This window comes from Salmo salar, chromosome ssa19 (genome assembly GCF_905237065.1).
Source record: "Salmo salar chromosome ssa19, Ssal_v3.1, whole genome shotgun sequence".
Classification (NCBI taxonomy): Eukaryota; Metazoa; Chordata; class Actinopteri; order Salmoniformes; family Salmonidae; genus Salmo; species Salmo salar.
The window spans coordinates 75220737-75247904 of NC_059460.1; the positions used below are offsets into that span (position 1 = coordinate 75220737).

Consider the following 27168-nt stretch of genomic DNA (forward strand, 5'->3'; position numbering starts at 1 on the left):
GAGATAGACCACTGTTATTCAACCCACTAGAGGAGATAGACCACTGTTATTCAACCCACTAGAGGAGATAGACCACTGTTATTCAACCCACTAGAGGAGATAGTCCACTGTTATTCAACCCACTAGAGGAGAAAGTCCACTGTTATTCAACCCACTAGAGGAGAAAGTCCACTGTTATTCAACCCACTAGAGGAGAAAGTCCACTGTTATTCAACCCACAAGCAACCATACAATGCCCTCCCCTCACCAACCCAGAGGTTTGGGTGATCTCTCTCTGAGGCCGACGTGAGAAAGCTCTTTAAAAATCAGGTCTACACCCACAAGGCCGCGTGGTCCAACGGTATTCCAGGGCGCATATTCATGGTCATTTCGAACCTCTCCTTGTTCCAGTCTGTAATGCTATGGATGTACGTCACCAGCCACATCGACGGGGTTGCAGGGGAGTAGGTTCGAGAGCTTCAAGTTCCTCGGTACTCAAATCACTTCAAAAATAAATCAATAAAAAACACTTAAAAAGGTCTAAACACATGTGCACAGTTGTGAAGGTGTGACAGCGCCTCGTCCCCCTCAGGAGACTGAAAGGATTCAGCATGGGCCCTCAAATCCTCCAAAAGTTCTACAGCTGCACCACTGAGAGCATCTTGACTGGCTGCATCACTGCCTGCTATGGCAATAACACCGCCCTCGATCGCATGGCGCTACAGAGGGTGTTGCGGACAGCCCAGTACATCACTGGGGTCAAGGTACCTGCCATCCAAGACATCTTTATCAGGTGGTGTGGAAGGAAGGCACAGAAAATCGTTAAAAGACTCCAACCACCCAAGCCAAAGACCATTATCTGTGCTTCCACACGGCAGGTGGTATCTTTACTGACCTTTTAGTTTTGCACCGTCTCTACACACTCTCTCTCTCAGAGCCCTACACACACTCTCAGAGCCCTACACACTCTCTCTCTCAGAGCCCTACACACTCTCTCTCTCAGAGCCCTACACACTCACTCCATCATCTGTTTACTGACACATAATATGCACATACATTTATACTGACTGTACACACACACACACACACACACACACACACACACACACAGAGTAGCAGCAGTGTGTGTATGTTCTATCCAGTTGTACATCCACAGACTTTTTCTGAAATCTGTACACAATGTAATGTTAACCTGGCCTAAACTTGTAGGCCCTATAAGTGGAAGCCCATACCCAACCCTTCATGATAGCGTGCCTGAGGCTTAAATACCTGGGTGATATTCACTAGGGCAAACTGTAGAAAAACATTTTGTAACTTAAAAATTAAATTAGGCCTATTTGTTGTTATTGGACAAGCTCAATTTGGCTAGGAATTTCCAGGGACCTCCCGATACGGTATTATCACGATGCGATTACGATTCTATATGCATCACAATTCACCATCATTCTAATGTATTGCGATTTAATTTTGCGTTTGATTTTCCAAAAATATTTCTCACTGTATGTCTGCTGCAGAGAGGACAAGCGAGCCATTTGATCAGTCATGGAAATAAAAGTGCTGAAAACATGTTGGTTTACTATTTAAAAAGGTTGAGGTCGAACTATAGAGAGAAATACTGGAGTTTTGGAGCAGGTACAGCAGACTAGACTTACCCAACGTTCGCTACCTAAAGAACGTACGTCCAAGTCATCCATTACCAGAAAAGGTCACGTCACTACCGAGGTAAAACTGTAGAGTACCGAGTTCACGGAGAGTTTTAGCCCCAAAACATCAATGTAAGACATGCTAATAATTCAGCTGGCTCACTAGCTGGCCATCTAAGCATTAAAAGAGCCAGCTCCAGCCACAACTCTCTGGATCCGGAATTCAAAAACGGGAACCAGATTACTTTTCCTTGTCACGGAGAGACGGAAAATGGCGCCAGGTGGCTGAGGATGAGAGGTGGGCCCCCTACTGAGATCTGCCCACCGCTGCAAACCAACACTGTGAAATGGCTGCAGGTCACATATTGACAGGTAAAAGAGCTTGACGAAGCGGGTCCATCCCGTACGCGGTCAGTGCTATATCCTTATATAATCAATGTGCCATAGCCTAGACAAGGGGTTTTGACACATTTTTAGCCTGGGACCCAAATGAGAAATGCTGTTTTTTCCTGGGACCCAAGCTTGATACATTTCATTGCCCTTATACCCAGTAAAATGCAACCTAGACAAATAACAATGAAATACCCATATAAATACCTATTCATGTTTATTTGTCCCCATTAAAAACACATATCTGTCTAGGTTGGAAGTGTTGCTGTTAAACTACAATAAATCATTCTTATTCTGAGCTGGAATAAACGGATTGATCACATCACACAGATGTAGACCAGAAAACACACAGTCCTGATGGTAGGTGTGTGAGTGTTTGAGGTTTAACAAGCAGGTCTATTCTGGGCTCACTTTTTGTCAGTAGAGAACTCTGACTGGCAGAGGTACGTGGTGCCAAACTGGATCAGAAGATCTACTGCTTTCGCACTCAGTTTCTCAGCCTCAAAAAGCCTCTTGCGTCAATCAGTGTATTCCAGAATAAAAATGATTGCTTGCATTTTAACAGCAACAGTTTTTTTAGTTCCATCTTCATCTGTACCGTCGCTAGGGTTGCCCTATCAGTAGCTAGATAGCTTGCTTTGGCTAACGTTAGCTAGCTAGCTATTGGCTGTGTACAAGGGGATTGTTTGAAAGAGAAACTCACATCTACTACTAGAGATAATACTCCCTTATTTCTGCTTATCGTCACCTGTAATAAAATGACAGAAATGCCTTGGTAGCTGACTTACTTTTCCACTGTTGAAGCCCTGTTTCCTGAAGCATTCTGCCCTGTTCTGAAGAACTCCCTGAGTTTACCGTCATGCTGTGGATGTTTGGTCAGGACGTGTCGTTTTAACTTGTTCGTTTTGAGAGACTCATTACTAAGCACTTCCCTGCACAAAACACATAGTGGGCACTCGTTGTATGAAACCAAGAGAGAGAAACTCGTCGCTGTATTTGCGATTCATGACAATTGAACTCAGAACTTGTGGCTAGCTTGAGTCCATTCGATGACAGCGGTGAGTGACGGCGAGTGGGAATTACAAGCTAGTGGCTGACAGCGCATTATCCGCTGCTGAACAACAGCACTGCAGCATGTGGGTCGTAAAGTGATCTTCAAGAAAACTGCAGAAAAAACATCCGGTAAACCTTGAAGCACACGGTATCTTCCACCCACTCGCGCAGCTGTCAAAGCAGAGAGCGCACTGAACTGAGTGTGCAGTTGCACTTGGCCAAAATCAATTCCAGTAATTCATGAAATAATTCTAAATGTACTCTGACACGTCGCGACACACCAATAACAGGACTGCGACCCATAATTTAAGAAAGGCTGGCCTAGATATGTCCAAAACGGTGATATCTTATAGTGAGCACATATGGTTTGTTCTTATATAAAGCACAAAAATCCTACAATGCCCTATATCAGTCCTGTAAATTCTACATTTCCATCCCAGTGTTACTGTAAAGCAGGGGGTAGGAACAACACCAGTTTGGTCATGTAATCTGGCATTGCAGCAGGGTCAGATTTTCTCGGTCTAGGAGAAGCGGAGGGCACCATTTGAAATGTATTTTCTCCAGGTGGGTTTGCAGAAGGCGGGTCTTCCGCTCCAGTTAGTGGGTCCTGCAGGGCGTGAAGGGCAGATCCTCCGCTCTCTCTCCCCCCTCCGGCCGTGTAAATAAAGCGCGCCATAAACTCTGCCCTGGCACACCCTAACACACCCAGTCCCACATACTCCCAACACCCTAACACACCCAGTCCCACATACTCCCAACACCCTAACACACCCAGTCCCACATACTCCCTAACACACCCAGTCCCACATACACCCTAACACACCCAGTCCCACATACTCCCTAACACACCCAGTCCCACATACTCCCTAACACACCCAGTCCCACATACTCCCTAACACACCCAGTCCCACATACTCCCTAACACACCCAGTCCCACATACTCCCTAACACACCCAGTCCCACATACTCCCTAACACACCCAGTCCCACATACTCCCTAACACACCCAGTCCCACATACTCCCTAACACACCCAGTCCCACATACTCCCTAACACACCCAGTCCCACATACTCCCTAACACACCCAGTCCCACATACTCCCTAACACACCCAGTCCCACATACTCCCTAACACACCCAGTCCCACATACTCCCAACACCTTAACACCTCCCACTTCTCTTCTACCCTCCCTACCACACACACCCTCCCATACCACGAACAGACACACCCACACACTCCCCCACCCTCCCACACACACACACACCCTTCCTCCCTCCCACACACACGCCCTTCCTCCCTCCCACACACACGCCCCCCCTCCCACACACGCCCTTCCTCCCTCCCTCCCACACACACACACACACACACACACACCCTTCCTCCCTCCCTCCCACACACACACACACACACCCCCTTCCTCCCTCCCACACACACACACACCCTCCCTCCCACACACACACACACACACACGTCCTCCCTCCCTCCCTCCCACACACACACCCTTCCTCCCTCCCTCCCTCCCTCCCACACACACACACCCTTCCTCCCTCCCTCCCACACACACACCCTTCCTCCCTCCCTCCCTCCCACACACAACCTTCCTCCCTCCCTCCCACACACACACCCTTCCTCCCTCCCTCCCACACACACCCTTCCTCCCTCCCACACACACACACACACCCTTCCTCCCTCCCACACACACACACACACCCTCCCTCTCCCATACCCTTCCTTCCTTCCTCCCACACACACACTCTCCCATACCCTTCCTTCCTCCCCCACACACACACCCCCACCCTCCATCACACACACACACACGTCCTCCCTCCCTCCCACACACACACCCTTCCTCCCTCCCACACACACACCCTTCCTCCCTCCCTCCCACACACACACCCTTCCTCCCTCCCTCCCTCCCTCCCTCCCACACACAACCTTCCTCCCTCCCTCCCTCCCTCCCACACACACACCCTTCCTCCCTCCCCCCTCCCACACACACCCTTCCTCCCTCCCACACACACGCCCTTCCTCCCTCCCACACACGCCCTCCCTCCCACACACGCCCTTCCTCCAACCCTCCCTCCCACACACACACACACACACACACCCCCTTCCTCCCTCCCTCCCTCCCACACACACACACACCCTCCTCCCTCCCTCCCTCCCACACACACACCCTCCCTCCCTCCCTCCCACACACACACACACTTCCTCCCTCCCACCCTCCCACACACAACCTTCCTCCCTCCCTCCCTCCCTCCCTCCTCCCTCCCTCCCACACACACACCCTTCCTCCCTCCCTCCCTCCCACACACACACCCTTCCTCCCTCCCTCCCTCCCACACACACACACACCCTTCCTCCCTCCCTCCCACACACACACACCCTTCCTCCCTCCCACACACACACACACCCTTCCTCCCTCCCCCACACACACACACACACACACACCCTCCCTCTCCCATACCCTTCCTTCCTTCCTCCCCCACACACACACACCCCCACCCTCCATCCATCACACACACACACTTCCTCCCTTCCTCACACACCCTCCCACACACACCCTCCCAACATCCCACACACACACACTCCCTCACGAACCCTCCCCACACACACACACACCCCCTCCTCCCACCCACACACACCCTCCCAACATCCCACACACCCTCCCCCCACCATCCCCCCCCACACACACCCTCTCCCACACACTCCCCCCCACACACACATTCCCCCCACACACACACACACCCTCTCCCACACACTCCCCCCCCACACACACACCCCCCACGCACACACACACACACACACACACACACACACACCCCCCACACACACACACACACACCCCCCAAACCCTCCCACACACACACACACAAACCCTTCCTCCATCTCACACACCCACACCCTCCCCCACACACACACCCTTCCTCCCTCCCTCACACACACACACACACCCTTCCTCCCTCCCTCACACACACACCCTTCCTCCCTCCCTCACACACACACACACCCTCCCTCCCACACACACTTCCTCCCTCCCACACACACACCCTTCCTCCCTCCCACACACACACCCTTCCTCCCTCCCACACACACACACCCTTCCTCCCTCCCTCCCTCCCTCCCTCCCACACACAACCTTCCTCCCTCCCTCCCTCCCTCCCTCCCACACACACACCCTTCCTCCCTCCCTCCCTCCCACACACACCCTTCCTCCCTCCCACACACACGCCCTTCCTCCCTCCCACACACGCCCTCCCCTCCCACACACGCCCTTCCTCCAACCCTCCCTCCCACACACACACACACACACACACCCTTCCTCCCTCCCTCCCTCCCTCCCACACACACACCCTCCCTCCCTCCCTCCCACACACACACACACTTCCTCCCTCCCACCCTCCCACACACAACCTTCCTCCCTCCCTCCCTCCCTCCCTCCCTCCCACACACACACCCTTCCTCCCTCCCTCCCTCCCACACACACACCCTTCCTCCCTCCCTCCCTCCCACACACACACACACCCTTCCTTCCTCCCTCCCACACACACACCCTTCCTTCCTCCCTCCCACACACACACACCCTTCCTCCCTCCCACACACACACACACCCTTCCTCCCTCCCCCACACACACACACACACACACACCCTCCCTCTCCCATACCCTTCCTTCCTTCCTCCCCCACACACACACACCCCCACCCTCCATCCATCACACACACACACTTCCTCCCTTCCTCACACACCCTCCCACACACACCCTCCCAACATCCCACACACACACATCCCTCACGAACCCTCCCCACACACACACACACCCCCTCCTCCCACCCACACACACACCCTCCCAACATCCCACACACCCTCCCCCCCACCATCCCCCCCCCACACACACCCTCTCCCACACACTCCCCCCCACACACACATTCCCCCCACACACACACACACACCCTCTCCCACACACTCCCCCCACACACACACCCCCCCACGCACACACACACACACACACACACACACACACACCCCCCACACACACACACACACACCCCCAAACCCTCCCACACACACACACACAAACCCTTCCTCCATCTCACACACCCACACACCCTCCCCCCACACACACACCCTTCCTCCCTCCCTCACACACACACACACACCCTTCCTCCCTCCCTCACACACACACCCTTCCTCCCTCCCTCACACACACACACACCCTCCCTCCCACACACACTTCCTCCCTCCCACACACACACTTCCTCCCTCCCACACACACACACACCCTTCCTTCCTCCCTCCCTCCCACCCACACACACCCTTCCTCCCCCCTCCCTCCCACACACACACACCCTTCCTCCCTCCCTCCCTCCCTCCCACACACACACCCTTCCTCCCTCCCACACACCCTTACCCCCACCCTCACCCCCTCCCACCCACCCACACACACACACACACACACACACACACCCTTCCTCCCTCCCACACAGACACACACCCTTCCTCCCACACACCCTCCCAACATCCCACACACACACACCCTCCCACACTTCCTCCCTCCCTCCTCACACACCCACACACCCCCCCCTCACACACCCACCCCCTCACACACCCTCCCACACACACACACCCCCACACACACACACACACACACACACACTCCTCCCACACACACACACTCCTCCCACACACACTCACACACCCTCCCAAACACCCTTCCAACATCCCACACACCCTCCCACACACACACACACATTCCTCACACACACACTCACACACCCTCCCAAACACCCTTCCAACATCCCACACACCCTCCCACACACACACTCCTCCCACACACACTCACACACCCTCCCAAACACCCTTCCAACATCCCACACACCCCCACACACACACCCTCCCACACCCCCACACACACACACCCTTCCTCCATCTCACACACACACACTCCCCCTCACACACACACACCCTCCCTCTCCCACATCCTTCCTTCCTCCCACACACACACACACACACACACACACACACACACACACACACACACACACACACACACACACACACACACACACACACACACACACACACACACACACACACACACACACACACACACACACCCACACACACACACACACACACACACACACCCTCCCACACCCTGCCCCACACACACACACCCTCCCACACACACACACCCTCCCCCACATCCTTCCTTCCTCCCACACACCCACACACACCCTCCCACACACCCTCACCCCCCCACCCACACACACCCCCCCCACCCACACACACACACACACACACACGGGGACTGTTGCTTGGCCCTGTCCGAGCTACTGGCGAGACCCAACTTCGTCATTGACATATGCAGCTACCTGAGCAGAAAACACTTCCTCCTTTGAGCCCCACACTGAGTCAGTTGCTTCCTGCAGAGGAAACTGGGCCACTGGATGAGGTCAAAGGGCATTCACTTGAGTCACACCAGCGTGTGTTCACTTCTGCACATCTGTGTGCCTAGCTAATAAAACAGTTGCCTAAGGCAACTATTACAAGAACAGAAAACAAATGTTGGAAATTGCATCATGTCATGTATGACATCAAAAGACAAACATTATACAGTCTAGTGCAGGGGTATTGAACTCTGACCCTACAAGGTCCAGAGCCTGCTGGTTTTCTGTTCTACCTGAATATTAAATTACACCCACCTAGTGTCCCAGGTCTAAAATCAGTCCCTGATTAGGGGGCAACAATAAAATAAATGCAGTGGAATCGGCTTCAGGATCCAGAGTTTGAGGGGATTAAACTATTTTGAAATCAGTATGGCTTCATTTCATTTTGCCCAAGAAGCAATGCTTTGGTTAATTTGATTTCAGCAACGCTAAGTGTTAAACTGTTTTACTGTCAGATAGGACCCAAGTGAGACTCATTGCATAGTCAAGCTAGGCAGGTCAGTCATTGTGGATGACCACCAATACGCCACCATTACAACCAAGGAGCTCCCCTGCTCCAAAACAAAGAAGGGGGAGGTCTTCAAAAAACGCAGCACAAAAAAAACGAGGAAGCATTTCATTCAAGTATGTGCCTCTCCTTGAAAACTGCAAAGTCCAAAAGGCAAGTCCGGCTTGCCTTGGGCAAAAAGGGATGAGCTGCAAAACATGTCCTTGCTGCAAGTGTTTGAAGTAACAGGCACACTAAACGCAGAGTTACTATAAAAGGATTTGAGGCCATTGCCAGGAAATATCCATTTCTATCACTAAAAAGCTTAATACTCTGGTTTCACAGGTCAATAATATTGAATGAATAAATACTTGTTTTGACTCTAAAGCTTGGGGAAGCTGGGGGTACTTAACAAGAAGTAGAGTAGGAGCACTTGTAAAATACCTGTACGAACAGGTCATTCACTAACAGTGATCTAGAAAACTGTATACAGTGATTCAATATCCAAAGAAATGACATACTTCTCTTCTACGTAGGAGTTGACGTGAGTTTTTACAAGCGCCTGAGTGGACCTAACAAACTCATCCAAACCAAGCCATAGCTGATGGGGTGACCGTTTTAAAAATCATTTCTAAATGGTATTAAAGACCACAACCTGGAGAGATGTAACAAGAAACTGACATCTATCCAAGATTTCAAAAAAGCTACTGAGAAGTAACACTAGCCTCTTGAGCAAGTTACCAGACGCCGCGGGGCTAACTTGAACTGACCAGCATTTAGAATGTTCCAGAATCTTTTGACACTCCTGTTAAGTTACAAAAGTAAGGTAAAGAAAACAACACAAGATTAAGTTCCACAACATGGAAGAGCAGCAACGTTCTGGCCGAAGCACCTTCTGTAGAATAAGAGACTGTACACAGAACGTATGTCAATATTTCCATATGATCCAAAGTATAAGAGTTAATGACGCAGAAGGTTGGCTTTTGTGTCATTAGAAATGTCTACATAAGGTTGCTAATTTTAAAAGCTCACAAAAGCTCTGACGAAGGCCGTGAGGCCGATACGTAAAGCTGATTAAAGATCAGTGACTATCAAGAGCAGTGTGATGGTTTCTTCTTTTTCTCATCTTATCCAACTGTTACCTGCAACAGATAAAGCTCAGATGTGCGGGTGCTTTTTGAATTTTGTCATTAGAAATGAAAAGGTAGAAGTAAGCCTAGTCTATGACGTAGGCCCAGCAACTGTCAACAGCTTTCTGTACATTAATGTCAGGGCTAGAGTGCAACCTTTCCATTAAAATAGTGTCGAGTGAATAGGCAAGAAACGACTTTCTAGCGGTTTCTATACATTGATGTCAGCAAGGGCCAGTGAAAGGAAAAAGGCCTATGAAAAGTAAATGGGCATAGGACTTATTGAGCCGTTTGTTTGCTGTGCCTAGAGAGTGCAGGTTTATACTGACAGTGTACAAATAGAACTTTGGAATACTGACACTGGGCATTTTGGGACCCATTTGAGTCAGGGAAAGCAGGTGACCAAAACAACACCGGGGAAATTCAACGGTAACAGAGTGATGCTGATATTCTGATTGTTCACTTTAAAATGTATGCCAAACAAAAACCAACAATTGCAAAGTTGTAGGAGTTGTTTTAACTCGATGCACAAGGACTACTTCAAAACTATATCCACTGAATATTTTACAAAAACACATTTACTTGAAGGACAGTGCAGATGCAACGTTTGGTAACAGAAAGACAGTTCCCTTCATCCATTGCAACATTTATTTTGAACATTAGCATGAGCCCCAAACACCCATGTTCAACCAAACCATAGAATTATCTTAACATTCTAGTTTTCAGAAAGATATTATGCAAGTTTTGTATAGGTGAAATAAAAGGGTTGTTGTGCTGGGAAAGAGAGAAATCAAATCAAATTGTGGGGTTGGAAAAGAGCAAGATTGTGGTTCATTTATGAAATAGCTAATTCACTATCGTCTAAGACAGAAGGCCTCTCTAATCACTATGGAGACAGGCCTACATTTAAAAACACACTCCATGTCCATGAATGGAAGCCTATAGCTGGTGAGGGAGGCATGGTCATCTTTCTCACACGGTGAATAAGCGGTGGTGACAATGGCGAGACGCTGCTCCGGTGCATGCATGTTTCCCACAAATGAAAACAACAAAGATTCAAACTACGCTATACACAGACCATCAGTGTCAGATTCACCTTTGCCAGATCCATTCAGTAAACAGGCTTTGAGCTGGCATTCCTTACATCAATAAGACAGGTGCTCTGTTGTGTCTCAGAAACCAAGGCCAATAAGGTTGGGGCCATAATGAGCTTTCATTGAGCAGTTCATTTTCAAATGCATATGATCACATTGGGCATTTTGCATATCTGTGTCACTACGTGTAAGATAATGACCAAGAGTGTTAATGATCATACGTCTCAGACACACACATTCTGCAAACCTCCCATATCTGTTTGATGGCTATGTCTGGGCATTACACGCAGTCCAAAGGTTTACCCCAGAACAATAGCCATGCCTCGCCTCCTAGACAAAGTGTCTAGAGATTCAATCTTTGATAAGACAGACATGGTCTTTAATTCGGAAGAAATTGCACTTATTTTCTGACATATTGAGAAGCAATTTTATCAGAGTTTTTTTTTTTTTCCATTCTTAATAGCACTAGTCAAATGTCCTCTCGATGAAGGATCTGAGTTAACAAAATGATAAGCAACAAAGACTTGTCGTAGCATTAAAGCCCGCCCTAACTCAATCCACATAACCTCGGCCTACTCGAAGAAACCCCAAACGATAATCAGCAACCAAAACACAACAACAAGACAGTGCCTCTTCACATTCACAACGCTGCCTTCATTTCAAAAAAAGAAAAACACACCAGACGAGAGAGGAGATGTATGTATGTATGTATGTATGTATGTATGTATGTATGTATGTATGTATATATGATATATATATATGATATGTTTTTTTTATTTTTAAACAGCTCTTCACTCCTTTTTACTACACCACCTCCAAAAGCCCACTCCGCCGCCACACTACACTCAGCCAGGCCTTGGCAGGCCGCCAGCTGGATGCCAAAAAGGGCTTTTTCTTCTGCGCTGCTCCCACTCATTCAGATACTAACTCAAATACTCTGCTATTTATAGCCACTGGAAAAACACCAACCACAACTCGACCGCATAACCACGGACCAAAACAAAAATAATAAAAATCAGGGGACAAGAACACATATATAAAAGAGAGGAGCGGATGGGAGGCCTGCCAACAGAGCGAGGCGAGGCCGTGTGTGAGGGATTCTGAGTGGAGACTGGGTACAGGCAGGCTACAGCCATTGGACCAGACGATTCTCTTATTCTCATCCCAAACCAACAGGGTCTGCAGAGGGCACCTTCCGACTGGAACGCTGGAATCTCAGTGGGGGGCTCCAAAACTAGGTCACGACAAGGCTTGAACCGCATACCTTATGCAGAGGTGGCGTAGCATAGGCCTGAATGTACTGCACAGCACATTCACTATTGTCTACAAGGTCCGTTTCCAAAAGGTCTGACCTTCTGAAGGCCCTCTCCGTCACAATATAAACCATCGAAATCAATGAATCCAGCTGGCATGGTGTGTGTAGTGCGGGTGGGGAAACACCCTGTGTTCACAAACCACAACAAAAAGCAACAGAACACAGTAACACACAACTCTGGCCACACAGCGCAAGGCAACGCAGCTGCACAGTTTTCAAAATGAGGATAGGATTTACTTCGTTCCAGGACTCTGAAATGTTTCAGCCTCATTTATCAGTCTGCGTGGCTCAGAATACACTGCCGCCCATCTGACAGTGACAGCATAATATTAACCTATTGCTTAATGTGTGGCGATCAATCAGTGTTTGCCCTCAGTGACAGTACAAAAGGACCCTAGACAATGGACCCACAAAGCACCAACTGAGCCTCAGCAGCACCAGGGAGAGATGGGCATAACTCCCGAGGTTCTCTTTCAAAGCATCTCACAACTGCCAGACAGAAATGTTAAGGGATAAATCCTTACTGACGCAAAAGTATGAGATGTGTAAATATTTTGTCATAGGATTTGGCCGTGGGGGAAGTTTCCTGGACCTGAAAGTAACCCTAACAAATAGCCAATATGAACATGCTGAGCCCCCTATTAGCCAGCTTGTGTTAGTCTACCCTACATTTAGAATAATCACGCAGCCTGGAGCATGACCTCCACTCTCTATTTTCTCAAATTAAGCTGAGAGGAAATGTTAGCTCTGGAAATGTAGGCTACTCAATTCTGAAAATTAGCCTGTAATATTTACAGTTCCCCCAGTGGTGTGATAAAGTTTTCAGAGTCAGTCTACATCCTTGGGGGCTGTCCATTTCCCATGCAGCTGTAGACAGCCATTGTTGGAGCCTTATTCACAGCAGGTGGTCAAGTCACTGGGTTTACCATGACAAAGACGCGCCCCCTGTGACCCTCTCCCTCTGTCGCTGCCCCCCCCCCTTCCCTCCCCCAACCACTCGAGAGGATCTTGCCCATCACCATGTCTATGGTTCGGCCTGCTACCCCTCTCAGGACTTGGGGAATAGGTGACCCTCTCCCACACTCCTCCAAAATTGCCATTGTCCATCAATAGTGAATGTATGTTCTCTAGACGGTCACGGTGACATTCAATTAAACAAGAATAGAACAGAACCAAGGATTCCAGCAACGTTTTGGCTGTGGCCTTGGCTTACAATATGATAGAAACGTATGATGAAGCTGAGTCACAGGCAACATCATAAGAGGAATCATTTATTTTTTAAAGGCACAGAAAAATGGCTTCAAGGTCTGAAATATTCATTTTTTCCACCTTTTGCTCCCTCTCAGCCAGATCAAGGCCGTGCTGCAACAGGATGCCCAAGACATCAGAGAAATGGTCAAACAGAAGTCTGTTTGTAAGTGTAAGTGTGTGTTGACGGTCTGCGACAGCTGGGCCCGAGACGGGAGGGTCACCAGAGGAGCCTGGGAGTCTACGTGAATCAGTGTACGCCTCCATCTGGAGACGGCGGATGAGGAAGAAACCAGACGAGCAGCTGCCGCCGTCATCTCCATCAAAAAAAAAAAAAAAAAGCTCAAGCAAGGGAGGGAGAGCAGGAGAGAATAGGGAGTTGGCTCCACAGTCTACACACAGCACAGGCATGGAGCATGATGGGGGGAGGAGGAAGGACGGGGAGAGGACCTTTTTGTTTAACTAGGCAAGTCAATTAAGAACAAATTCTTATTTACAATGATGGCCTACCCCGGCCAAACCCTAACCTGGACGATGCTGGGCCAATTGTGCGCTGCCCTATGGGACCCCCAATCACGGCCGATTGTGATACAGCCTGGAATCGAACCAGGGTCTGTAGTGACGCCGCTAGCACTGAGATGCAGTGCTCTAGACCGTTGCGCCACTTGGGAGCCCAATTGAATGGAAAGGGTTGGCCTCATCTAGACGACGGGCACCTTTTCTTTTTAATACCAAAACTTTGATTTGGTGTGAACAAGCCTAATGACAGCCAAACTGCTTGGAAGTTGAAAAATGCAGGCCGCAACCAGGACAAATGTAACATGGCCTTCAGTCAGAGTATGTTGCTGATTGTCACTCTGACAGAGCTCCAGAGTTCCTATGTGGAGATGGGAGAACCTTCCAGAAGGACAACCATCTCTGCAGCACTCCACCAATCAGACCTTTACGGTAGAGTGGCCAGACTCCTCAGTAAAAGGCACATGACAGCCCGCATGGAGTTTGACAAAAGGCACCTAAAGGACTCTCAGACCACGAGAAACAACATTCTCTGGTCTGATGAAACCAAGATTCAACTCTTTGGTCTGAACTCTCTGCAACATGGATAGATGGAAATCGGCACATAATACTAGAAATGAAGAAACATATCCTATACGCATATTCAACTACCTAGAAATTTTGAGTTAGTACGTAGACATTTTTGAGCTGGTATGGAGAGAGACATCTGTGGCAGGAGTGACCTTCCCTAGGCAACTGATCATTGTGCAAATGAATTGATGCTTTCAATAAACATTTGGAGAGGAAAAATAGTTTACATATCAACAATCCTTTGATTCTAAGCCAACCCAGACTGTTTGTCCTAAACAACCCAACTTTCTAGGCCCTATTGTTTAAATATTCACGCAGTTAAAGTTAACATCCCTAATCCACACGTCGCAGAACAGTCCTTCACACGTCCGCGTCCTTCAGAGTCCAACCCAGACGTAAAATGGGAATCTTTGTTCTCACCCTCACCCTCCCCCCTGATCTGAGGGAGGTGGTGTCAATATCCTACTAAACTCAAAAGGGGAATGGGTGACTGACCACCATCCCCCTGCCTCCTCTCCCAGTCCCACCCCCAGCATGGGGCCCACGGGTTCCACAAACAGGCCTCAGCAGCAGCCTGCCTGACATCTCAGCACAGGAGGAGGGGTGGGTCAGTGCGTGGGACACAAAAGCAGATGGGGGGCCCTAGATAGGGGCTGGGTCTGCCCCACCAGAAAGGGGACCCAGATACTTAGACAAATGGCCTCTAGAGAGGAGAGACCTAGGAGGGGGGAGCCACCCCGCAGGTCCTCTGGGGGAAGAGGAGGCTTCTTTCAGACACGGGAGCATGAGGGCCATCAATCCCACAGTGAAAGAAGCTCCAAAACCAGCAGCCATCCCCCTCCCCCCTAGCACTCACAGTGAGTTAAAGTTGTTGCAACCACTTCTCTCTGAAATGGGGAGAATGGGTGGAGCAGTAAATCAGAGGACAGAGGGAAAGATAATTATGCCCCAGTGCAAAACCAAACCCTAGCCAAAACCAAATCCCAGGACTACCTGGCCTGATAACTCCTTGCTGTCCCCAGTCCACCTGGTTGTGCTGCTGCTCCAGTTTCAACTGTTCTGCCTGCGTCTATGGAACCCTGACCTGTTCACTGGATGTGCTACCTGTCCCAGACCTGCACTTTTCAACTCTCTAGAAACAGCAGGAGCGGTAGACATACTCTGAACGATTGGCTATGAAAAGCCAATTTACTCCTGATGTGCTGACCTGTTGCACCCTCTACAACCACTGTGATTATTATTATTTGACCCTGCTGGTCATCTATGAACATTTGAACATCTTGGCCATGTTCTGTTATAATCTCCACCCGGCACAGCCAGAAGAGGACTGGTCACCCCTCATAGCCTGGTTTCTCTAGGTTTCTTCCAAGGTTCCGGCCTTTCTAGGGAGTTTTTCCTAGCCACCGTGCTTCTACATCTGCATTGCTTGCTGTTTGGGGTTATAAACTGGGTTTCTGTACAGCACTATGAGATATCAGCTGATGTAAGAAGGGCTATATAAATACATTTGATTGATTGATAGCCAAATCCTCTAGACATTTCCCGTGGCTCTGGATGGACTGGGTTGGTAGAAGTAGTTCCACCTACCCAATCTATCTTGCAGGTCAGGTTGAGTTGAGTTTCCACCATATTGCTGAGACCCATTTGATTCCTGTAGATCAAAGTGGCTAGCGGCTGGGGCTAAAGGGTTGACGTCATGGTATCGGTCTGGTATTGGTGATCAACTCAAAATGTAGAGAAGAGAATGTTCTGGCAACGTTCTATAAGGACAGAGCACGGCACGGTACTCCTGCTACAGAACAGTTCCAAGGCAAAGAACACAGCATCAGTTCAAACAATATTTCATTAACTAGAGGCTTCTGCCGTGGTCAAGAATATCCCATCATTTTCGAAGAATTTGTGTACCATATAATCTGCAGTTAGGCAACAGAGATAAGAGCCAGATTGGAATCTCATTTATTTTGTGAAGAGAAAAACCATGAAAGTGGATATGGGTAGAATCTAGATTGTTGGATGCTGTCCATCCATTTCCCAAGCGGGATATGAAATTGACTCTAAAAGCTTGATCTCTGCGTTTTGTGCTAAACAGTAAACATTGGTAATATATTATCATGCTATGAAACGTGGCACGTATCATCGAACAGCAAACACTTGGCTAATCCCATCCCACTGCATGTTCAGGAGGACTTTGAGTGCTGCGTATGATGTACGACGCGGCCCACGGCAAGATAAGGCCTTGCCAAATATCATTGTTTATGTACCGCATTCCACCCATGCGGCTTTGCCCAGATACGTGTTATCGGCATAGGTAAACAAACGCTGGGGCCAGAACACTGTGGCTTCTCAGCAGCACACAACTGGAGCTGGGACGCTCACAAGCCTTCCCACTTCAAACACTGCACTCGCACTTCAGAAATAATACAATTGGGGACATAAGGATAACACTAACCTGAGACATTATCCAAGGTTTGGCAAGCAATGCCTGTTTGTCAGCACTCAGCATGTTTACCAGGCCCATGCAGAGGAAAAAAGTTCACAAGGACGGTGATAAACCGTGCAAATGAAGTGCCTCTCTCTTAAAAGTAAACCAATCTCAACCATGTCTATAGGCGTATAGGCTTAAGGGTTGCCCATCCCCAAGCTTCAAGCATGAGCACAGTTAATGACAGTTTTCAGCAGGCAAACAACTATGCATGAGGCCTCATCATGGCAGTTAGCTAAAGGGGTCAACAGTGCCCCACCAGGAATGGCAAGGATGAAGACATAGGAGCATTAGGATAAGGTTTAACTTAGAAACCCTGGACCAGCCAGTGTACTAAAGATGACAACCGCAATCTGCTCTGGCTTATGATTTTCTGTCTCCTGTAAAAACCTATATTAATAGCTGTTAGGAGAGACTATATTAATGCTTCAGCTTAGCAAATAGCTGCAACATCTGGCAAATACAGCAAAATAAGCCTGTAGTCACTAACTATACTTGCATTAGGCTATCAAGAGTAAATCAGTGTTTGTGTGCTTTTTCAAATAGCCAGCACATCATACATTTACCCCTACGCAATCATCAATTCAGCCGCTCTGTCAATACACAGTCAATGCAATCATGTTCCATTTCCTTTCGCACAGCGTCTTTGCTGTGGGCGAGAAAATGTAATCGCTCACTGGGCCGCTGTGCTCCATTGAATACATTTTGGTTGGGTTCAAACCTGCCATGAGTCGCGATTTGTGCCAAGCCGCAGCAGTGGAGTCAAACATGGATGGCTCATGTTTCCCATACACTGGGAGAAGGGCGCCCCAAGGACATCCATGTTGTAACCAGATTTTTTGATCTGCGCTTATCATATTAGCCCCTGATTCATACTGTGGGTTTTGGAGATCGGCACTTAAATTAGGAAAGAAGCTACTGTAAACTGACAGATTAATGGAAGCAACGTTTCTTCGCTTTCGGGGACCGAAGCCAATCACATAAGGAAGGCATGCAAGTGGTGCTTGTATACATTTCTTCCCGTGTTTGCGCAACATGTTATGAAGGAGCGTGCTAAGCCTCTCACAGCATGAGGCGGACGACGAGGAAATTCCACAGCCAGCGCTGATCTCCCTCGCTGCTCCAACCAAACTCGCTGCTTCCTTCCTCTTCTCTCGGCTGGCTGCTGGAAATGTGGCAGATTCTGAACCCCACTCTCAAAAACAAGACTTTTGCACAGAGGTGATGAAGAAAGGTCTACCTTCGCGTTGCTTCAGTTAGCCACATCGTCACATTCAACGGAAGCTGATGTTTATTCATTCCATCATGGTCACAGCCTATTTCTTTACAATAGGCCTATTTGTACTTGCTATTGAACAATCACTGCTTTTTCTATGTGAGATTTGCTTTCACAACAAGCATTGAGAATGATTTTGCTGCGGGGGCCAGATTTCTATGCAATGAGATTAATTTCTGCTTGTTTTGTTCCATTCTAGGAAATGACTGAGCAAACATGATAACGAATACAAGTGTTGATGAATGAACAGCATGGAGTCAAGCAGGGGTTGGGATTTTCAGGGCAGAATTCCAGCCCGTCTCTCTTGTTAAAGTGCCAATTGCTTTCTACAACAAGTTATGAGGTGGGGGGGGGGGGAAATGACGCAAAAACTACAAGGTGCCTGCCATCTTTATGAGAAAGATTGATTCATGGCTTCATTGAGGGAAAAGCTCAAAACAAAATCAACCTTTTCTGTGGGCTCACACATTCATCCTTTTTGGAAAAGAAACAGCGCTGACCGATTCTCTCCCAAACAACTATGCCATGAATCTCCTATAGCTCAACATCTTTGTTTCTTGGTAGGGGGGGAAAATAGACCCTGTCACTTTAAATCTCTACGCCTGCTAGAGGCTACCCATCCCCCACAGTGTTTGTCCCCCTCTTACACGCCCCCTCCCTAATTCTCTGTCAATGCGCTATAAAATGTATCCATATGAAAATGATAAATGCATTCAACTGCAAATCTTGGGACAATATGCAGAAATGGGCTAGATGTTGTGTGTGTCAGGTAGCGAAGAGAGGGTAAAGCAGTGGCCATTATAACCCAGAGGAGCAACCCTCCCCCACTACACCATGTGGCCAAACCTTTGAAAATCCAGCACAGCACACACACACAGACACACCACATTGTTACTGATTCAGTGATGTTACGATGAGAGAGCACTAAAAGCATTCCAAACCCCATGTCCTGCTCTCACACACACAGCACATGCACACACACACACACACACACACACACACACACACACACACACACACACACATATATATATATATATACACATATATATATATACACACACATATGTGTGTGTGTGTATATATATATACATATACACACACACACATACATATATATATATACATACACACACATATACATATATATATATATATATATATACACGCATTGGTGGGCAAGGTCAATCGACACCAGGACATGCAGCCCTTGCCTCGGCTGACGCCGTGCTGTCATAGACGATACGGGACAATCGCAGTCTCTCCTCCACTCAGCAAAAGCCAATGAATCGACAGGAGTGATTGAGGAGAGATGCTATGACTCAGGTCAGCATCTCCTGCTAGTAGAGAGAGAGAAAGAGAGAGAGAAAGAAAGAGGTAGGGAGGGAGGGAGGGAGGGAGGGAGGGAGGGAGAGGTAGAGAAAGGAGAGGTAGAGAAAGGAGAGGTAGAGAAAGGAGAGGTAGAGGAGGGAGAGAGTGAGAAAGAGAGAAGTAGAGGGAGAGAGAGGTAGAGGAGGGAGAGATGGAGAGAGCATGGGCAGGGATTCGGCTTCCTTTGTCTCAACAGAGTGGATGATAAGCTGAAAAGAGCAGAGCACAGCGAAGCTGCATATTTACTACCTCTGCTGCTATCCAGGGAGCCACGGAATCAGTGAGGCCATTACACAATGCATCCAGCAGCCAAAACAGATCGTTTTATGGGACCCCTCTTACAGCAATGCAAAACCATTTTACTATTCTGGCTGCTAATGATCTGAGTGGCAGCGATGATTTGGCATGTTTCATTACAATGACTTGTCTCTTCCCATGGACTTGCTCAGAAAGGGGATAACACACGTGCTGTATCGGCTATGAAAAGCCAACTGACATTTACTCCTGAGGTGCTGACCTGTTGCACCCTCGACAACCACTGATTATTATTATTATTTGACCCTGCTGGTCATCGATGAACATTTGAACATCTTGGCCATGTTCTGTTATAATCTCCACCCGGCACAGCCAGAAGAGGACTGGCCACCCCTCATAGCCTGGTTCCTCTAATGGTTTCTTCCAAGGTTCCGGCCTTTCTAGGGAGTTTTTCCTAGCCACCGTGCTTCTACATCTGCATTGCTTGCTGTTTGGGGTTATAAACTGGGTTTCTGTACAGCACTATGAGATATCAGCTGATGTAAGAAGGGCTATATAAATACATTTGATTTGATGTTCAATAGTAGCCCAAATGTTTTGGTTGTGTATTGAGGACGTATCTTTCTGTTGCTTGCAAGAAACCAAGAGTATTGCCATTGACTTATCAAATCCCTAGTGATCTTTAGGACTTGGATGGTTGAAAGGACTACGTTTCTTGTATTGAGGTAGATATGTACATATAGGTAGGGATAAAGTGACTGGGCAACAGGATAGACAAACAGTAGCTGCAGCGTGTGAGGAGTCAAAAAAAGGTTAAATGCAGATAGTTAAAAAGTTAGCCCAGGAATCTATTTGGTTAGCCCGGGTAACTATTTAGCAGTCTTATGGCTTGGGGGTAGTAGGTGTTCAGGATCCTGTTGGTTCCAGACTTAGTGCATCGGTAGCTCAGCCCCAGTGATGTTCTGGGCCGTACGCACTACCCTCTTTCAGCCTCCTGTGGTGGAAGAGGCATTGTCGTGCCCTTTTCACGATTGTGCTGGTGTGATTGGACCATGATAGATCCTTAGTGATTTGAACATGAAGCTCTCAACCCGCTCTACTACAGCCCTGTTGATGTGAATGGGGGCGTCCTCGGCCCTCCGTTTCCTGTAGTCCTAGATCAGCTCCTTTGTCTTGCTGACGTTGAGGGAGAGGTTGTTTCCCTGACACCACACTGCCAGGTCTCTGACCTCCTCCCTATTGGCAGTCTCGCCATCGTCATGATGATCAGGCCAACCACTGTTGTGTTGTCAGCAATCTTAACATTGGTGTTAGAGAAGGCTAAGCACACACCCCTGAGGGGCACCTGTGTTGAGGGTCAGCGTGGCAGATGTGTTGTTGCCTACCATCACCACCTGGGGTTGGCCCGTCAGAAAGTCCAGAATCTAGTTGCAGATGGAGGTGTTTAGTCCCAGGGTCCTGAGTTTATGATCTTGGAAGGCACTATGGTGTTGAACGCTGAGCTGTAGTCAATGAACAGCATTCTCACATAGGTGTTCCTCTTGTCCAGGTGGGAGAGGGCAGTGTGGAGTGCAATCGAGATTGTTATCATCTGTGGCTCTGTTGGGCGGCTTACGAATTGGAGTGAGTCCCGGGTGTCTATGGTGTTGATGTGAGCCAAGACCAGCCTTTCAAAGCTTTTCATGGCTACAGATGTGAGTGTTACGGGGCGATAGTCATTTAGACAGGTTACCTTGGTGTTCTTGGGCACAGGAACTATGGTGGTCTGTTTGAAATGTAGGTATTATAGACTGGGAGAGCTTGAAAATGTCAGTGAAGACACTTGCCAGCTGGTCAGAGCATGTTCGGAGCACGCGTCCTGGTAATGTGTCTGGCTCCGCGGCCTTGTGAACTTTTATGTAGGCTAACCAAGTCACTGTAGGATGCATTGAATCTACACTGCATTTAGCCTGATGACTCACACTAGAATCTTCCGCTGCTCTGTCGTTGGCTACATTTGTTATTGTACTTTATACTTCATAGCGGAGAAGAAACTAATGTCCCTGGGCGTGGTGTAGCATTTGGCCAGAGCAAGTAGTACGGGGAGCCAGGCAACACTGTATTGGCTAAGTATCCAGAATTGCCACTTTGTAACCAATTACCAAAATATCAGGACATTAGGATAGTGTTTGACAACAAGCATAATTTGTGTCTGTGCTTTGGAATGAATGTTAATCATACACAAAGTGATTCATTAACTTGACTTTTTTTCCAGATATGTGACATAAATCATTTTACTTCAACAAAAACGAGCCATTTTAGAGGAGGGAACTACACAACAGAACAATCACATTGGGCATTTAATTCATTCCATTTAGCGTGGAAATCCAGAGTAGAATACTTCTAAAACCCATTTTTAAAACCCCAAAGCATACATTATTTGTTGTTACAACAAAAACTATTAGGCTAGGCTACGTGATATTGGGCTCTGTGGAATAAGTGTGGGATTCTACTACTTGTTGTGATCTGAAATAAGAATCATTCATTCCAGGATCAACACCTCCCTGTCATGCGCTTCAATGGGGAGACAAATCTTCACTCATGCTTCAAAAAATGTTGTCTACACAGGACAAACTGCACGGATAAATGTGTCTTATAAACGTGCAAACACTTCAAATCAGCTTGTGGATCTCTTGCATATTTCTGTATTTTCCAATAGAGTACCACACTTCTATATTTAAATGATCTTTGAAACATTATGAGGCCACATGACTTAATTCATAGTTCTGCCAAATACGAGCTGCCATACGTAAATAAAATATATAGTCTAATAAAAACGATACATCTATTTTCATCACTGAGGCTTGACAATTGATATGACAAAATAATGGAAATAATTCGGAAATGATATGTGGTTGCGATCTACTTATTGATCTTTATAGACAATGAATCACTGCATCGAGAAGCCTAAATAACCTATCGCATCGTCACTTATTAAAATAACATTAACAAGATGTCAACTATTGAATTACTGCATTAGCTATTTCAATGCCATTTGATAATAAAATAAAACATGTCAATTATAGTTAAGGCAATATCAATAGCCAAGCGGCTACCTACAGCATGTTACCTCTGGATTGTCTCTCCATTATTAGAATCATCAGAATTTGTGTTTTGCGATTCTCTTCCAATGTGAAGTCACTGGATACATTGTATAACTGATTGACAAGTCACTAACCTCAATAAGCGATATGACATAATAGGGTGCTTACCTGCACAAAAAGTTCCCAGAAGAAGTGCAAAAGTCAGCCAGGAAGCAAACATATTCCTTTAATTAAAAAGAAACACACCAGATGTTCTCCTTTTTAACCTCTTTTCCTTTGCGAACATTTAAAAATATGATCGGCATAACACAACGAGCCAAATGACCCAAGGCCTTCGATGTCCACAGCACCAAGAGTTCGCGTTGCTTTTGTGTGTACAGTCCCCCAATGCAACAAAATTGCACGGGCTAGAAGTAAGTTTTACATATAAACAAATCCATCGGGAAAGGATCAGTCGATTCCAGGATGTAAAATCGACAAGGTAAAAGAAACTCGATGATTAAAATAAACAAATGTCTCGCTCCGCGGTGCGCGTTAACCGTTTCTACTCCGTTGTCGTGAGTCGCTGAGGACAGGGTCCGACATTCACATGCAAGAAACTGAACTGAGTCCAAGATGGCTTCTGAGAGGGGAGTAAGCCAGAGTAACCACAGTCAGTGGGAAAACCCGGATGTTTAAATAAAATACAGGAATGCAATCAAAGAGGCATGGGGTGGAGTGCAGTGCAGCAATCCTGGAGCAAAATACTAGGCAGGTAGTAGGACATAGAGGGAATTAAATCAGAGGCTACGAGACGTTGATATAAAGGTCAACAGGCAAAAAAATATAATATGTGGAGGGAATTGCTGATGCCTACATCTAAACAGCAACCTATTTTTGGCTTAACAAAAGTGGTTGGAAAGAAAACCTGGTTTGATTTTTGGAAAAGGCTGCACACTAAGTTCTGCTTTTTAGAAAGGTAAGTATGCTTTCATTACAATATGTTTATTTATCTTAGGTATCCTGGAGATCAAGTCAATTAAACCATATGAAAAAAAGGTGAAATGACCAATGGCAGGTTATTAATATAGCCTATGCTATGTACATCTCTGAATTAGGTACTTATAAGCCTATCCACATATAATGAATCTTTATGAATACCTGCTATAAGTAGCATGTTCAATTGGTTATTGTACAATATGTCATATTACAATGACATATTGTATGTGAGCAGAGCCATATATAAAGCCATATACCCTTATATAGAGCCATACATATGTAACCGATGTGAACTGGCTAGTTAGTTAGCCGTGGTGCGCGCTAATAGCGTTTCAATCAATGACGTCACTCGCTCTGAGACTTGAAGTAGGGTTTCCCCTTGCGTTGCAAGGGCCGTGGCTTTTGTGGCGCGATGGGTAACGATGCTTCGTGGGTGTCAGTTGTTGATGTGTGCAAGGGTCCCTGGTTCGAGCCCAGGTTGGGGCGAAGAGAGGGACGGAACCTACACTGTTACACATACACTATATGACCAAACGTATGTGGACGCCTGCTCGTCAAACATCTCATTCCAAAGTCATAGGCATTAATATGGAGTTGTTCCACCTTTTGCTGCAATAACAGCCTCCCCACTTCTGGGAAGGCTTTCCATTAGATGTTGGAACATTGCTGCGGGGACTTGCTTCTATTCAGCCACAACAAGAGCAGTAGTGAGGTCGGGCACTGATGTTGTGCGATTAGGCCTGGTTCGCAGTCTACGTTCCAATACATCCCAAAGGTGTTCGATGGGGTTGAGGTCAGGGCTCTGTGCAGGCCAGTCAAGTTCTTCCATCTCAACTAGCCATTTCTGTATGGACCTTGCTTTGTCATGCTGAAACAGGAAAGGGCCTTCCCCAAACGGTTGCCTCAAAGTTGGAAGCACAGAATTCTCTAGAATGTCATTGTATGCTGTAGCGTTAAGATTTCCCTTCACTGGAACTAAGGGGCCTAGCCCGAACCATGAAAAACAGCCCCAGACCTTTATACCTCCTCCACCAAACTTTACAGTTGGCACTATGCATTGGGGCAGGTAGCGTTCTCATGGCATCTGCCAAACCCAAATTCTTCCGTCGGACTGCCAGATGGTGAAGCATGATTCATCACTCCAGAGAACGAGTTTCCACTGCTCCAGAGTCCAATGGCGGCCAGCTTTACACCACTCCAGCCAACGCTTGCATTGTGCATTGTGATCTTAGGCTTGTATGTGGCTGCTCGGCCATGGAAACCCATTTCATGAAGCTCCCAATGAACAGCTTTTGTACTGACGTTGCTTCCAGAGGCAGTTTGGAACTCTGTAGTAAGTGTTGCAACCGAGGACAGACGATATTTGCGCGCTATGCACTTCAGCACTCGGCGGGCCCATTCAGTGAGTTTGTTTGGCCTACCAATTCATGACTGAGCCGTTGTTGCGCCTAGATATTTCCACTTCACAATAACAGCACTTACAGTTGACCGGCGCAGCTCTAGCAGAGCAGAAATGTGACAAACTGACTTGTTTGGAAAGGTGGCATCCTATGACGGTGCCACGTTGAAAGTCACTGAGCTCTTCACTACGGGCCATTTTACTGCCAATGTTTGTCTATGGAGATTGCATGGCGGTGTGTTTGATTTTATACACCTGTCAGCAACCGGTGTGGCTGAAATAGCCGAATCCACTAATTTGAAGGGGTGTCCACATACTGCTGTATATATAGTGTATCTCTCTATGTGTCTGTAGTTGTAAGAAAGTAGTTCAGATGTATCAAAATCTGGCAAAGGGTTATATGTCGTAACTTGGAAAAACGTCATTGTTTTTACACAGTGTACACAATGGACATCATACAAAGATAATTGGCGTTCATTATGAATTGGTCCAGAACAGCTTTCCAGAACTACGCAGAATATGTAGGCCAAGGAGCCTTGTCACATTGAGTGAGACATGATATTTTTGTGAAGTTATGTAATGAAATGTTATGAACATCTACTGCTACTACAGAAACATAATTGTAACAACACAAAGGGATGGTTCCAAAACGTAGCTTTTGAGGAATGCAATATGTAACCTCTTCTTCTGAAGTTTTTTACCCACTGGCTAGATATTTCTCATAGTGACAGGAGAAATATTACTGTAGTAGATAGCAGCCGGCCTCTAACTGTCTCTCTCTCACACACACACACACACACACACACACACACACACACACACACACACACACACACACACACACACACACACACACACACACACACACACACCTTCTCTTAGCCGGAGAAGGAAGAGATGAGTATTTCTGTGCCTCATCCACAAATCTGTTGAGTAGGTCTGCCAAGGAGCACTCAGCCAAATGAAGAGTATGAAAATCTGTGTACTGTCATTAGATCACCATCATAATCATTCAAGCAAAGCTAACCGCACCCACTGAAATATGTGACAGTTATTCATTTCATGGCGCATCTCTCGCTCCCACACACACTCTCTCTCTTTCTCTCTCCTTTGTTCTTGGATGTTATTCTCTCTCTCCCCTTTTTTCTTGGTTCTTATTCTCTCTCTCTCTTTCTCTCTCCTTTGTTCTTGGATGTTATTCTCTCTCTCCCCTTTTTTCTTGGTTCTTATTCTCTCTCTCTCTTTCTCTCTCCTTTGTTCTTGGTTGTTATTCTCTCTCTCTCTCTCTCTCTCTCTCTCTCTCTCTCTCTCTCTCTCTCTCTCTCTCTCTCTCTCTCTCTCTCTCTCTCTCTCTCTCTCTCTCTCTCTCTCTCTCTCTCTCTCTCTGGGTGTGTGTGAAAATATTGATCCTCATCTTGCCAGGAGCTGAAGATTTGGAGAACATTGAAATCT

The 27168-nt window shown here is 47.3% G+C and overlaps 1 protein-coding gene across 1 annotated transcript in view; it reads right to left on the reverse strand.

Annotated features, from left to right (window-relative positions):
- The window catches only part of LOC100136506 (activin receptor type-2B), a 57173-nt gene extending 33212 nt beyond the window's left edge, over positions 1-23961 (reverse strand). The window contains exon 1 of the mRNA XM_014159620.2: positions 23508-23961. Within this exon, the coding sequence (XP_014015095.1) occupies positions 23508-23559 (52 nt within the window). The 5' untranslated portion in view covers positions 23560-23961. The remainder of the gene's footprint in view (positions 1-23507) is intronic.
- Between the last annotated feature and the right edge of the window lie 3207 nt (positions 23962-27168).